This window comes from Colossoma macropomum, unplaced genomic scaffold (assembly GCF_904425465.1).
Source record: "Colossoma macropomum unplaced genomic scaffold, Colossoma_macropomum, whole genome shotgun sequence".
In the NCBI taxonomy this organism is placed as follows: Eukaryota; Metazoa; Chordata; class Actinopteri; order Characiformes; family Serrasalmidae; genus Colossoma; species Colossoma macropomum.
This window is the reverse complement of record NW_023494801.1, coordinates 34055559-34069803: the sequence shown is the minus strand read 5'-3', so window position 1 is coordinate 34069803 and position 14245 is coordinate 34055559. Positions and strand designations below refer to the sequence as shown.

General features: G+C 42.6%; 1 protein-coding gene across 1 annotated transcript in view; it reads right to left on the bottom strand.

The window, feature by feature from the left end:
• Positions 1-6108: 6108 nt before the first annotated feature.
• LOC118821009 overlaps positions 6109-14245 on the bottom strand; it is a 41378-nt gene continuing 33241 nt past the window's right edge. Inside the window, exons 8-11 of the mRNA XM_036589418.1 lie at positions 8239-8559; positions 8024-8155; positions 7667-7828; positions 6109-6894 (exon numbers count right to left, since the gene is read on the bottom strand). Of these exons, the coding sequence (XP_036445311.1) occupies positions 6752-6894; positions 7667-7828; positions 8024-8155; positions 8239-8559 (758 nt within the window). The 3' untranslated portion in view covers positions 6109-6751. The remainder of the gene's footprint in view (positions 6895-7666; positions 7829-8023; positions 8156-8238; positions 8560-14245) is intronic.

Sequence of the window (14245 nt, the reverse complement as noted above, 5' to 3'; positions counted from 1 at the left end):
GGTCGCGGTAGCAGTTGGGAGAGCAGAGAATCCCAGGTGACCCTGTCCCCCGCAACTTCCTCCAGCTCATTCCCGGGGACCCCAAGCCGCTCCCAGGCCAACTTGGAGATATAATCCCTCCAGCGGGTCCTAGGACGACCCCGGGGTCTTATTCCGGTAGGCCGTGCCTGGTACACCCCCACCGGGAGGCGTCCCGGGGGCATCCGGATCAGATGCCCGAACCACCTCAGCTGGCTCCTCTCAATGCGGAGGAGTAGCGGCTCTACTCCGAGCTCCTCCCGGATGGCCGAGCTCCTCACCCTATCAAATAGAGTGTAGCCCGCCACCCTGCGAAGAAAGCTCATTTCTGCCGCTTGTATTCGCGATCTCATTCTTTCGGTCATTACCCACAGCTCATGACCATAGGTGAGGGTCGGGATGTAGACCAATCGGTAAACAGAGAGCTTCGCCTTACGGCTCAGCTCCCTCTTCACCACTACAGTCCGGTACAGCGACCGCATTACTGCTGCCGCTTGTCCCAGCCTGCGGTCGATCTCACGATCCTTCTTCCCATCACTCGTGAACAAGACCCCGAGATACTTAAACTCCTCCACCTGGGGCAGGTCCTTTCCCCCTACCTGGAGTGGGCATACCATCCTTTTCCGGGCTAAGACCATGGACTCAGACTTGGAGGTGCTGATCCGCATACCAACCGCTTCACACTCAGCTGCAAACCGCTCCAGTGTGCGCTGGAGGCATCCATGTGATCCAGCCAAAAGAACAACATCATCTGCAAATAGCAGAGATGCCACCCTCCGGCCTCCACACATAATGCCCTCCTGACCCCGGCTACGCCTTGACACCCTGTCCATGAATATCACAAACAGGAGTGGAGACAGGGCACAACCCTGGCGGAGTCCAACGCTAACACTGAAAGAGTCCGACTTAATGCCGAGTATACGAACACAGCTCTCACTCCGGGCGTACAGAGATTGAATGGCCCGGAGTAGTAACCCCGGCACCCCATACTCCCGGAGGACCTCCCACAAGATATCTCGGGGAACACGGTCGTAAGCCTTCTCCAAATCCACAAAACACATGTAGACTGGGTTGGCAAACTCCCATGCCCCCTCAACAATCCGTGAGAGGGTGAAAAGCTGGTCCATTGTTCCACGGCCGGGACGGAATCCGCATTGTTCCTCCTCAATCTGAGGTTCAACTATCGGCCGAAGTCTCCTTTCCAGCACCTTGGCATAGACTTTCCCAGGGAGGCTGAGCAGTGTGATACCCCGATAGTTGGCACACACCCTCCGGTCCCCTTTCTTGAAAATAGGGACCACCACCCCGGTCTGCCAGTCCAAGGGAACTGTGCCCGAGGTCCATGCACTATTGCAGAGGCGTGTCAGCCACGACAGCCCCACAATATCCAGAGCCTTAAGCATCTCCGGACGAATCTCATCCACCCCCGGTGCCTTGCCACTGAAGAGCTTGCCAACTACCTCAGTGACCTCCACCAGGGAAATGGAGCTTGACACGCCAGAGGCCTCTGGCCCTGACTCCCGTGAGGGAGGCATGTCACCCGGATTAAGGAGTTCCTCAAAGTGCTCTTTCCACCGACCGACAATATCCTCATTTGAAGTCAGAGTTTCTCCACCCCTGCTGAATACAGCCTGGGCGCAGTCACCCCGACCACTCCTGAGTCGCCGGACAGTTGTCCAGAACCTCCTCGAGGCCGACCGAAAGTCTTTTTCCATGGCCTCACCAAACTCCTCCCACGCCCTGGATTTTGCTTCTGCCACAGTTGCAGCTGCCACCTTTTTTGCATGTCGGTACCTATCTGCTGAATCGGGAGTCCTTCGGGCCATCCAGTCCCTAAAGGCCTCTTTCTTCAGCTTGACGGCCTCCCTCACCACCGGTGTCCACCAGGGGGTTCTTGGGTTACCGCCATGACAGGCACCGACAAGCTTTTGGCCACAGCTGCGCCTGGCAGCTTCCACAATGGAGGTTTTGAACAGGGTCCATTCAGACTCTGTCCCCTACCTCCTCCGGGACATGAGAAAAGCTCTCCCGGAGGTGGGAGTTAAAATCATTCCGAACAGGGGCCTCCGACAGTCGTTCCCAGCACACCCTCACTATTCGCTTGGGCCTACCGGGTCTAACCCTCAGTCTTCCCTGCCATCTGATCCAACTCACCACCAGATGGTGATCAGTTGACAGCTCAGCACCTCTCTTCACCCGAGTGTCCAGAACATATGGTCCCAAGTCAGATGAAACGACAACAAAGTCGATCATTGACCTTTGACCCAAGGAGCTCTGGTACCATGTACACTTATGAACGTCCTTGTGTTCGAACTTGGTGTTCGTTATGGACAATCCATGCCTGGCACAGAAGTCCAATAACAATTCACCATTCGGGTTTAGATCGGGCAGGCCGTTCTTCCCAATCACGCCTCTCCAGGTCTCCCAGTCATTGCCAACATGAGCATTGAAGTCTCCCAGTAAGACTATGGAGTCTGTAGTTGGGACCCTTTCCAGAACCCCGCCCACTTGCTCCAAGAAGGCCGAATACTCCGACCTGTTGTTTGGTGCATAAGCACACACAACAGTCAGAGTTTTCCTCTCTGCGATTTTAATACGCATTGAGGCGACCCTCTCGTCCACCGGGACAAACTCCAACTGTACTGCCGCCAGCCGGGGACTCGTGAGTATCCCCACACCCGCCCGGCGCCTCTCACCTTGTGCAACCCCGGAGTAGGAGAGGGACCAACCCCTATCTAGGAGTTTGGTTCCAGAGCCGATACTGTGGGTGGAGGTGAGCCCAACTATATCTAGTTGGTATCTCTCAACCTCCCGCACAAGCTCCGGCTCCTTCCCCCCCAGTGAGGTTACGTTCCACGTACCAAGAGCCAGTTTCTGCCGCAGGGGCCTAGGCCACCAAGGGCCCCCCTGCAATCTCCCACCACCTTGCGGGTGGTGGGCCCACATGGTCCCCCCACGTTGCCTCTTCGGGCTGAGCCCGGCCGGGTTACGTGGGCTGCCCGGCCACCAGGCGCTCGCCGAGGGACGCTACTCCCAGGCCTGGCTCCAGGGGTAGGTCCCGGTGACCCTCTCCCGGGCAGGGTACACGATGTTTTGCGTCCGTTCTTCATGGAGGTTTTTGGATTTATTTATTTAGGTTTAATAAAAGTTAATTTACTTGTTCCCACATGAAGTAATTTTTTAAGTAGATCTGATGAGCCACTCTTTACAGTGCAAGAAAAAATAGAAAACTGAAAAAAGTAAAAAAAAATAGAAATCTCTAAAAAAGAAAAAAAATAGAAATTTCTATTTTTACTAAGAATTCCATGTATGGTGTTTCAGTAATAATGTCATTTGGAGATCAGTCTTGTAACCCAGCAACCAATCACATTTCATTCAATTTTTACACTGACCAGTAATTTTTGTATCATCCCTTCTGTTTTGTGTCATGGGACCTTCATAATGCACTGTAAACATCCCAGATTTTCAGATTTTCTCTCATGTCTTGATTTAAAACTTTTTCTATTATTGTTTTATTCTTCGCTTTGTAAAAAATAACAAATCCTCTTCATTCACTTCATAACATTGGTTGGCAGTCTGCGGAGAAATTGATTTTCGAGACCTCTAAATAATAAATCCCCACACCAGTGGGTAACAGCGTTACTTCAAAATCGAAAATAATCAAAAGGTTTATTTTGCTTTTTGATTTTTCAGCTACCATTCAATGAATGTCAAACCATGTATGAAACAACTGCTGAATGTGAAACAGTGCTACTAACTAAGAGAGAGGAGCTGGTTAGCAATAGCTTAGCTAGCATGATAACAGCTCTGCTCACCACAGAACATGCTGGATTCTGGCTGACTAAAGCACCAACACAAGTTTAGATGATAGTGATTTAAATCTGAGGGAGTGAAGTTGAGCTACTGGTGCTAAAGGGACAGAAAGACTAAATTAAATCTGTGGTGTTTGGATCTGCAGCCTGACTGGCTGACTTAGCTTAACGAGCAGGCTATAGACCCAAACAGAGCCACACACACACACACACACACACACACACACACACACACACACACACACACACACACCACAGTACAGGTTTGATCCTAACTGTTGAAACAAGTGTAGATGATAAAGACTAATGTCTGAGAGAGTGAAGTCGAGTAACTGGTGTTGGAGTGACAGAAATCTGAAATTGAACCTGTTCTGTGGTGTTTGGGGCTGCAGCGTTTTGGCTAAGCTAACGAGAGCTTAGTTAGCAACCCAAACATGCCACATTCCAGCTAAATGAAGCTTAAAGGACCCCATTTAGGGGATATCTGAGGGAGTCAAGTGAGTGGTGTTAGTGTGAAAGGTGAAAAATGAACATGTTCTATGGTGAGTGGAGCTTTTAGCTATCGCTGAGCTGCTATCATGTAGGTTTTTTTACTTCATTTTTTTTTCCTTGTTTTGATTTTTCCCATCTTTCTATCCCCACCTATCGGTGAGTTGCCATACCACCAGTCAGCGACCCCTCAGATATACAAATGTGTGATATGTATATTTGGAGTAGAAATTTTGAAGTCATTAATTTTATATACTGGCATCACTTTTAGTTACTTTATTACCGCTATACTGCCCGACCCTACTAACCACAGTATTACATTGCAGTGATTAACTCAGTAAGAAACCTTTTAATGCATTTTGTAAGTAGTTTTTGTTAACGTGGTCTTACGTTATGTTAGAGCCAAGCAGTACTGTAGCATGAGGGGTTCTCAGAAGAAACAGACAACTCTGTTCATACCCATAAGGCAGCTTTATTTAAAACAGACTCAGCAAGCAGAGTACAAGAAGGTACAGTGGCTCCCATACACATGCAAACAACCTGGGGGCAGTTGCTAACCCGATCCTCCAAGCAAGAGAAATAAGTGCTAGAGAATATAACCCAAAACTAAAAGCACATTGATATATATATATATATATATCAATCAGTCATATATGTCAGAAGAACATTTTTTTTACATTTTTCAGTTTTTGACATAATTTGAAAATACCTGTTGCCCTTTACATCTTATGTAAATTTCATGATGGACTGAAAGAAATGACCTAAAATGACTCGGAAAAACGTTTGGTTCCACTGACTTACATTAAAAGTAAAGTAGGTTTTTTCCTTCTCCTGTGAAGTTATAATTTTGGAGATAGAAGGTTTTTGTCCAACAACAAAGATTTACATAGTATACAAACACTTAATATAGTATCATAAAACATTGACATGCTGATCTGTTCCTCAATACAGTTTTGCCAGCCTTGAACAAGACTTGAACTTTGAATAGTTGTGGCTTAAGTACACTAGGTGGCGATGTGTACCTTTTACTTGCTAGACTGGGTGGGCACAGAAGTCTTTCAGAAGTAAACAGGCTTGTTCGAGATAAACCTCGCCTTGCTTTGCCACTTGACCCTTGATAATCATACTGAAGTCATTCTTTGATAAATTGCTTTAAAAAAAAGGGCTTTCCTTGGTTTGTTTTCTGTTACTGTTTGTATTTAACATCGGCTTATTTAATTTGTGAGAGCGTAGAGGGTTTATACACTACTCTTATTTATAATAGGCTGTTTTATTTCAATGTTTGAAAAAATTAGTGCAAACAGCCACTGAAATTTAAGGCAGAGACAAAAACTGTTACAACCCTGGGGCTTCATTTATAAAAGATTTGTATGCACAGATTTATTCGTATGAAGGTCATACATGAAAATCCTTGCTAAAGTATGATTTATAAAACAAAATTTTGACGTGAAAGAATTCATTCCAACCTGACAGACAAACTTTTGGCAGTCAGTCACTGTGACAGGATCTGTTCGACGGGGGGCAAAACGAATTACTGAGGGACCACCATTACCCATTCTCTAGATTTTACTTAAACTTTACATGAGAAATCTAGCCTACATCACCAAAACCATGCATGTATTCAGTTGAAAGATATTTACACAATATGAAAAATAATTAAGTCATTAATGTGCTATAATTAACGCATCTTACCATCAGGCACTTAATATGTGGCTTTGCTGAAGGAAGAAAGATTAAAATAAAAGTACCACAACAAACATGTTGACTATGGCAACCGTGTTAACTTATTACTGATGGATTTAAGTATGGACTAAATTTTGCTTTTCTCATGTGGGAAACTGGACTTTTCTTCTTGTTGAATCCTTATAAGTTCCATATTTAACAACAAGTCAGAATCAAAAACTAACGTTCATCACAGAAAGTGAACTAAACTGAGACAGTAGTAATGCAGCTGTACTGGACAGATTACCTCCACGTGCCTCTCCACCGTGAATGCCAGTGTGCCGAGAGGTTGTGATCCACAAACTTGCGCTTCTCTTAGATGTGAGTGTAATATGTTAATTGCAAATCATGCAAAATTTGAATACTTTAAATAATTTAAAGAAAACTCTATTTACACTGAATTGTCTTTAAAATAATACAGGCAAAATAGGGCTACTGCAGTCAGATCGCATGGCAAATATTCTACTGTTCGTTCATTCATACAGAATTCTTTTATTAAGAACAAGTTAAGTAAGCTAGTTTATTTGGAATTTTTGAGGACCTTGCAAACCCAGCACTGCAGAGAACCACCTCTTTAGACTGGGCTGATGTCATTGTACCCAGTGATGAGTGACTTTTAAGGCCTTTTTTATGATTTATAAATGCCTCAGTCGCACTTAATTAAAGTGATACTGGATAACAAATATTTTTTACCATACTTCTCCATGTTTTCACAATATTTTTTCATCATCAAAGTGAATGTCCATGGCCATTTTTTCTAAGTCAATGTAGCCCTCATCAGGGTCATCCGATTCCTTTCTCTGGTGGACGGTGACTGCTGCATTTTCGTCTTTATCATCGTCCATCTTGTTCCCTGTGTAAGTAATAACACAAGTGGTTTTGGTACATTAGGAAGGATTGTGTCAAAATACACTCAAATTTACATTGTTAAACAAATGTTACGGTAGCACACTTTCCTAAAGCTGCTTCAGATGGTATATGTACTTATATACGGGGTGATTAAAAATGATTCATCCGATTTCAAAGTGATTTATTTAACTTGTAAATCATTACAGAACAATGCATATTGATGAGCATAAAGTTTATTATATAATTTTAAAAGTGCTCAATATGAACCTCCTCCAGCTGTGCAGACAACATCAACACCATAGTCAAATTCATCCCATACTCGATTGAGCATGTCGGGTGTCGCTGCACTCACAGCTCTTTCAGTGCAATTTCGGACTGCCATACCGACAGTCAGAAACTCTATGACCCCCCTCTTTTAATTGGTATGTGATTGGTTCCTAGGTGCCTCACAGTTGTAAAAATATGGCACTTTGAATCACCCTGTACATAAGTAAGTTCATATATGTATATACTGCTGCTGCAATAGATGAATTTTCCTCTGGGATTAATAAAGTTATCTATCGATCTATGTACCTACCTACCTACCTACCTATCTGTCTATCTATCTATCTATCTATCTATCTATCTATCTATCTATCTATGTATCTGTCTATATATCTATTTGTCTACCTATCTATCTGTCTTATCAAGAAGCAAACAGCTTATTGTTGATTGGTTGATTGTAATATGTTATAATTCCTTATACTGTCCTGCACAACTTATATGAATTTGTTTACCTGCAAAGTCATTGCCCAGTGCCATCTTCCCCACATTACCCTCCATATTGACATAGTTCACGTCACATTTATCTGAATCTTCTCTCTGGCGAAAAATAGTTTCGGCATTTTCATAATCCATCTCATTCTTCCCTCTGGCAGTCCCATATATGTTTTTGGCACCTACAGATTGATTGTGTGGGAAAACTTGCTTTGATACTAAAACTGTAATTAGCTAACCAGGCAGCAAATTTCTCCACACAAAAATGAGATGTTATGTGAACACCAGTGAACAAAGAGCCTCAGTTTACTTTTCAAAAGTAAGATGTTAATTAACATAATGAAAACACCATTTAATTCAGAACAAAAAGTACTCACAAACTCTATGATCCGTCTCCACAGCCATCTGATATTTTTGTTTTTTACATCTCTTTGTAAAGAAAATGATTGGCACTAATATGAGTAACAGTCCTGCTGCCACTCCAGAACCGATGAAGGGAATTGGTGACACTGCGAAAGAAAGACTTTCAATACTTTCTTGCTTTATACAGAGAACACATGAGCAAACAAAAGACTGGTGTATGTTACTTTACCTTTCACAGTGACATCTAAGAGTTCAGTGGTAGGAGAGTTAAAGGTGCATGAAGACACGTTTACTTCATAAACACAGCTGTAGTTTCCCTGGTGGACAAAATTTGCCTTATCAAAGAAGAAGGTGGTTGAGTGGTTAACAGCTAACAGGGCTCTGTTTCTGGATCCACTGAACTCCAAGTGGAAGGAGCCTCCTGGGTACTGTGGTTGAGTGGAGCAGTTGATGGAGAAGCTGTGGCCCCTGGTCACCTCTGACCCTTGAAGCCACCAGTGGAACCACCCATCAGGAGCACTGAAGGAGATATTGGGCTGCAGCAAGTTCACTGGAAAACAAGAACTTGTATAGAGATTTGCAGACTGACAGTCAAGATTTGACTACAGACACTCCAAATCAGACGTGTCTTGCTTTCAACAGAGAAATGAACAGAACTGTTACGGGACGGCGGGGAGGCGGACCCAAGTGCAGAAATGGAAACAGAAAAAAAAAAATGGAAAAAATGAGTTGTTGTGATACTGGGTTGTGAATCCGAAACATGCACATGAGGTGACCCAAAGCCAGGTTCGAACCGGCAATGTATTGATCGGCGCTTCGTGGCGTTGCCACTGCGCCACTGAGGAGCCCGGGTAACTACTGGCAATAACACCTCAAGGAAGGGGGAAAAGAAAAGGCGGGAAAATGACGAACGGCAAACAAAAGAGACGCTGAGAGCAGCGTGCTCAAACAAAGGCTGAACTAGAGAGGCGAGAGAACAGATAATAGGAAAAACCAAAAAACACTTCCACTCCAAAAACGAAGGAAAGGCAGACCTCTTCTTTTCCTTTTTTGTTTTTTTAATTTATTTATTATTTATTTATTTTTATTTATATATATTTTTTTTTGGCTTTAAGCCGCTTTGGGATAGTTTCTTTTCTCAGCCCTCTTTTCTTTTCTTTTTTAGTTTTGGGGCAATTTCTCTTCTCAGCCCTCTTTTCTTTTTCCTTTTTAGTTTTGGGGCAGTTTCTTCTCTCAGCCCTCTTTTCTTTTTCCTTTTTAGTTTTGGGGCAATTTCTCTTCTCAGCCCTCTTTTCTTTTTCCTTTTTAGTTTTGGGGCAGTTTCTTCTCTCAGCCCTCTTTTCTTTTTCCTTTTTAGTTTTGGGGCAGTTTCTTTTCTTTTCTTTTCTTTTCTTTTCTTTTCTTTTCTGACACTAAGTACCGTACCGGTCACCCCTCTACAGAGGTGTGACAAACACCACTGTTTGCCTTGACCTTAAGTAGAGGAGTCCGCAGGTGTGTCGCATTGGGCCTAATCAGCCCGCGGACTTCTGGGAATTGGAGTTCCCTGAAGTTATGGCCCTGTGCCGCGGTCGCCCTCTGCTGGCAGCTGGCGGCGCAGGCCGGACACCCTGCTGCCGTTGCCCTCTGCTGGCAGCAGGCAGCGCAGGCTGGACACCCTGCCGCCGTCGCCCTCTGCTGGCAGCAGGCGGCGCAGGCTGGACACCCTGCCGCCGTCGCCCTCTGCCGGCAGCAGGCGGGGCCAGCTGAACCCTTACAAGAACTGCTTTTACCATGAGAAACTTTCAGTTAATCCAAATGATTTTATGCTGTCCAAGTAAAAACTGTGATACATGCTGTGACCTTCTCAATACTTATTTAAAATAAATTAAGCAAGCAAAATTCTCCTCTACCTGCAGAGCAATGCACATCATTTTATCTGTCAAGGCCTATTTACACCAATTTTTTTCCCCCAGTTTTCTCCCCAATTTAGTCATGTCCAATGTCCATTTCCACCCCTCAGCTAGCTCTTCTCAATTACACAATTCAACCAGTGCTAAGAGGGTGAAGCCTAACACTTGCTTCTTCCTACTCCTGTGAACCCAGACACAGCATCTTTTCGTTTTACTGCTAACACAGTGTCACTGGACAGCTGAACACTCTTGGAGGAGAACACTAAGGCTGCATTCAGACAGTAGAATGTTTTGCAAAGAGAAAGAGCAGAGCGGACCTTTATGGACAGTGTTATGGGCTAGAAGTTTGACCCTGTTGTGCTTCCACCAGTATGAATTCTTCCTAACCAGCCGATGTAAACATAATCAAACCTTCACAAATGCCTGTAACACCACAACTAGCAAACAGACTACATTTCTACATTAAAGGAAACCACTCACCAAGACCTTCAGTGGTGAGAGGAATTCATTGTCTATTTCTCAAGGCTTTTTTTTTTAGCAAGCCTTTGTGATAACAATGTACAGGATGGTAAACATGCCAGTGAATTAATATTTGTTTGAGCTGAGCATTTTTTAATCACAAATGCAAGTGAATATGTCCTACAATAGGGCCCTGTGTTCACTCTCCAGTTCAGTTTTACCTGCCCTTTTTTGACTGGTTACTTGTGAAAAGTGTTACGTGATGAGTGAAGCTTGTCCTGTGAAGTCAAAAATAAATTTATAACTCAATTTGCAAAAAATGCATGATCAGTGGCAGAACGAGCAGAGCCCGTATACTACAGCTTCCTGCAGTAGGATATAATGGCAATTTGAGAGAAATATGCTTCTCAACACAGCTGAACAGCCAATGTTAGCTAACAGACTCCGGGGCTGTGCTGAGTGGGGGGTGGGAGGAGTCCTACCCACCCAGAGAGAGGCCGGTTGTGCTCTCTTGGACTCCCGGCCATGGAAAACTGTAGCATCATATTGGATTGAACTTTCACACCAATACATACCAATGTAGTGGACCCTTCATATCAAGTCTGGTTGTGTTTTTTTAACGTATTGGATATTAAGAATAAGGGCTTATACTAAGTCTTCATTGTGATTCTCAAATACAAACAGGGAGCTGAATATATTCACATACATATATATATATATATATATATTCATATATATATATATATATATATATAATCATTCAATACAAATGGACAGCACATGAATAAATCTGTAGAAATTAGTAAAAGATGATTTTTCGAGTGTTGTTTGCACTCACCCACAGTAATGTTAATCGAGCTGCTCCTAGGTGATGTGATGTTGTTTCCGTGGTATGAATAGTCACAGCTGTACTGGCCCTGATGTGATGAATCCACAGTCAAATTGAACGTGGCTGAAGATTCAGCTGTTTGAGTTTTTATTGATTCCCCGTTTTTGTACAAAGAGAAGTTTGCAGAGATGCAGGTTGTGTTCAGAGAGGTACATCTGAACTGAACAGCCTCCCCAGGTGAGACAGCAGAGTGTGATGAGTTCAGGGTGACAATGAGACTCTGTTGGTCGTCTGTTAAAGAAATTCACCTTAAATAGAGAAGCAGTTACATTCTGGCCCCTCAGGCGTCAGAACTGTTGCACCATTTAAGTGGTATGGGAAATGTAGCTAGCTAGCTACCAAAACATCAGCATACTGCTAATCGATTTTTTATACTTGTTATGAAGAAAAGGACCATAATACATCTAAACGACATTAAACTAAAATAATACAATATCATTAATTTTTTTTAATAGAGAAAATACCCCTACACCATTTGAAGGCATTTGATTCCCTAAATTTCAACCACTACCCCTTATAACTCGGTAACACAGGGCAAGGTGACACTCGAAAACAAGAGCTAGAGGTAAAAATAAGAAATGAGATTGGGCCATAAAGAAACATATTTCTGAAATGTATCAAATTACAAATAAGAAGTTACTCAGCATAAAAATGGAAAAACAATCATTTTAAACATTTTAAATAAAATTAAAATAGCTAAAGAAAATTATAAAATAGTTACATACACTGATCAGGCATAACATTATGACCAAAACCTCCTTGTTTTTATACTCATTGTCCATTTTATCAGCTCCACTTACTATATAGGTGCACTTTGTAGTTTTACAGTTACAGACTGTAGTCCATCTGTTTCTCTGCATACTTTGTTAGCCCCCTTTTACCCTGTTCTTCAGTGGTCAGGACCCCCATGGACCCTCACAGAGCAGGTACTATTTGGGGGTGGATCATTCTCAGCACTGCAGTAACACTGACGTGGTGGTGGTGTGTTAGTGTGTGTTGCGCTGGTCTGAGTGGATCAAACACAGCAGTGCTGCTGGAGTTTTTAAACACCTCAGTGTCACTGCTGGACTGAGAATAGTCCACCAACCAAAAATATCCAGCCAACAGCGTCCTGTGGGCAGCGTCCTGTGACCACTGATGAAGGTCTAGAGGATGACCAACACAAACTGTGCAGCAGCAGATGAGCTATCGTCTCTGACTTTACATCTACAAGGTGGACTGACAAGGTAGGTGTCTCTAATAGAGTGGACAGTGAGTGGACACAGTGTTTAAAAACTCCAGCAGCACTGCTGTGTTTGATCCACTCAGACCAGCGCAACACACACTAACACACCACCACCACGTCAGTGTTACTGCAGTGCTGTGAATGATCCACCACCCAAATAGTACCTGCTCTGTGAGGGTCCATGGGGGTCCTGACCACTGAAGAACAGAGTAAAAGGGGGCTAACAAAGTATGCAGAGAAACAGATGGACTACAGTCTGTAACTGTAGAACTACAAAGTGCACCTATATAGTAAGTGGAGCTGATAAAATGGACAATGAGTATAAAAACAAGGAGGTGGTCATAATGTTATGCCTGATTGGTGTAGATTGTTGCAATGCAGTCTGTATGGTTTCCTGGAGGGTGGTGCACTAAATACTGCTCAAGCGTGGAAAGTATGCCAGCTGAGTCCATTCTTGACTTTTAAAAGACTTTGCGGAACCTGATGAGATGGGTTTAAATGTGTCCTTAATATTTCAAAATATTTCAAAATGAAATATTAATAAATAATATTTCAAAATACACTGTTCCCCACTGGCCTTTATAATAGACCTCCACTCTACCAGAACACGGGTCATTTCCATTAACGAGTCTTATATTGAAGCCGCCTGTCACAAATAAAGAATAATGAATAATTTTATGCTTTAAACACAGATTGCCACATGTTTCTATATATGCAAAGAAAGTCTTTTTTTCTGCAGATCCTAATTTGACATGCAATGCATTTCTGCAGAAAATGTCTAAATCCTGAATTCTGTATAATACTCTGGTGGTACATGAGAAGGTACATTACATTCAGTAATGAGTCCACTACAGTATGTAATTCATATTGAACCCACTTATTCACTGAAAAGGAAACTTACCAGAAAACACTGAAGCACTGAAAATACTGGTTACTGAAACAAAGAAGGGATTTTTTTGTTAAACCAGCGGCCACAGCTGTTCAGTGAGACAGTAACTTTTCATTCAGTTGTCATAATTGTAAAAGTGTCCATGACAGGTTCAGCATTTTGATTGATCTTTTTCAGTGCATTATTCAGAAGCTTCAAATATTATATAAAAAGAAGGTCTGAAGTGTCAAAAAATGCAGAAACAGTAAGGAAAACTAAACTCTTTGATGCTACCTCAGTTGTATGTACGTGGCACCATCAGGCATTCACGGTGACGGTGCAGTATCATAGGTCAGAATTATTTTTTATAAATACAGTAAATAATCTGTACATGAAAATACACCAAGTTTTACATTCATTTTACATTTATTTTTGTACAATTGTGTAATTAGAAGTCAATTTATAGTCAGTAAAATAATTTGCATATATCTTCAATTGCAATGTATATGAAGTTTTTTTTTTTTAATTCATTAAACCAAAACGAAGTACTCTTATTTACTATGGTCGATAATGCTGATAATAAAAAATTGGCAGTGAATCATGTTATCGATTACTTGGCTTAATCATATTTGTGCTTCCCATTTATTGAACATAGGGAAATACAGAAATTGTAGACTGCAGTACAGTGTCGTGCATGATTTAAAAAAATCAAAAAATAAGAAAACTCTTCATGTTAACGACAACGGGCCTCATATACCAATATCTTCCTAGGTTTTTTCTCAATTTTTTTCTTGAGAAAGGTCCCAAGAAAAAGTCTATGGCAGTGTTCTTAAAGTGCAGAACTGTTCACACTTTTGTGCTCTTGAGTGTATGTAGATTTCGGTAACACTTTCTATGAATGTC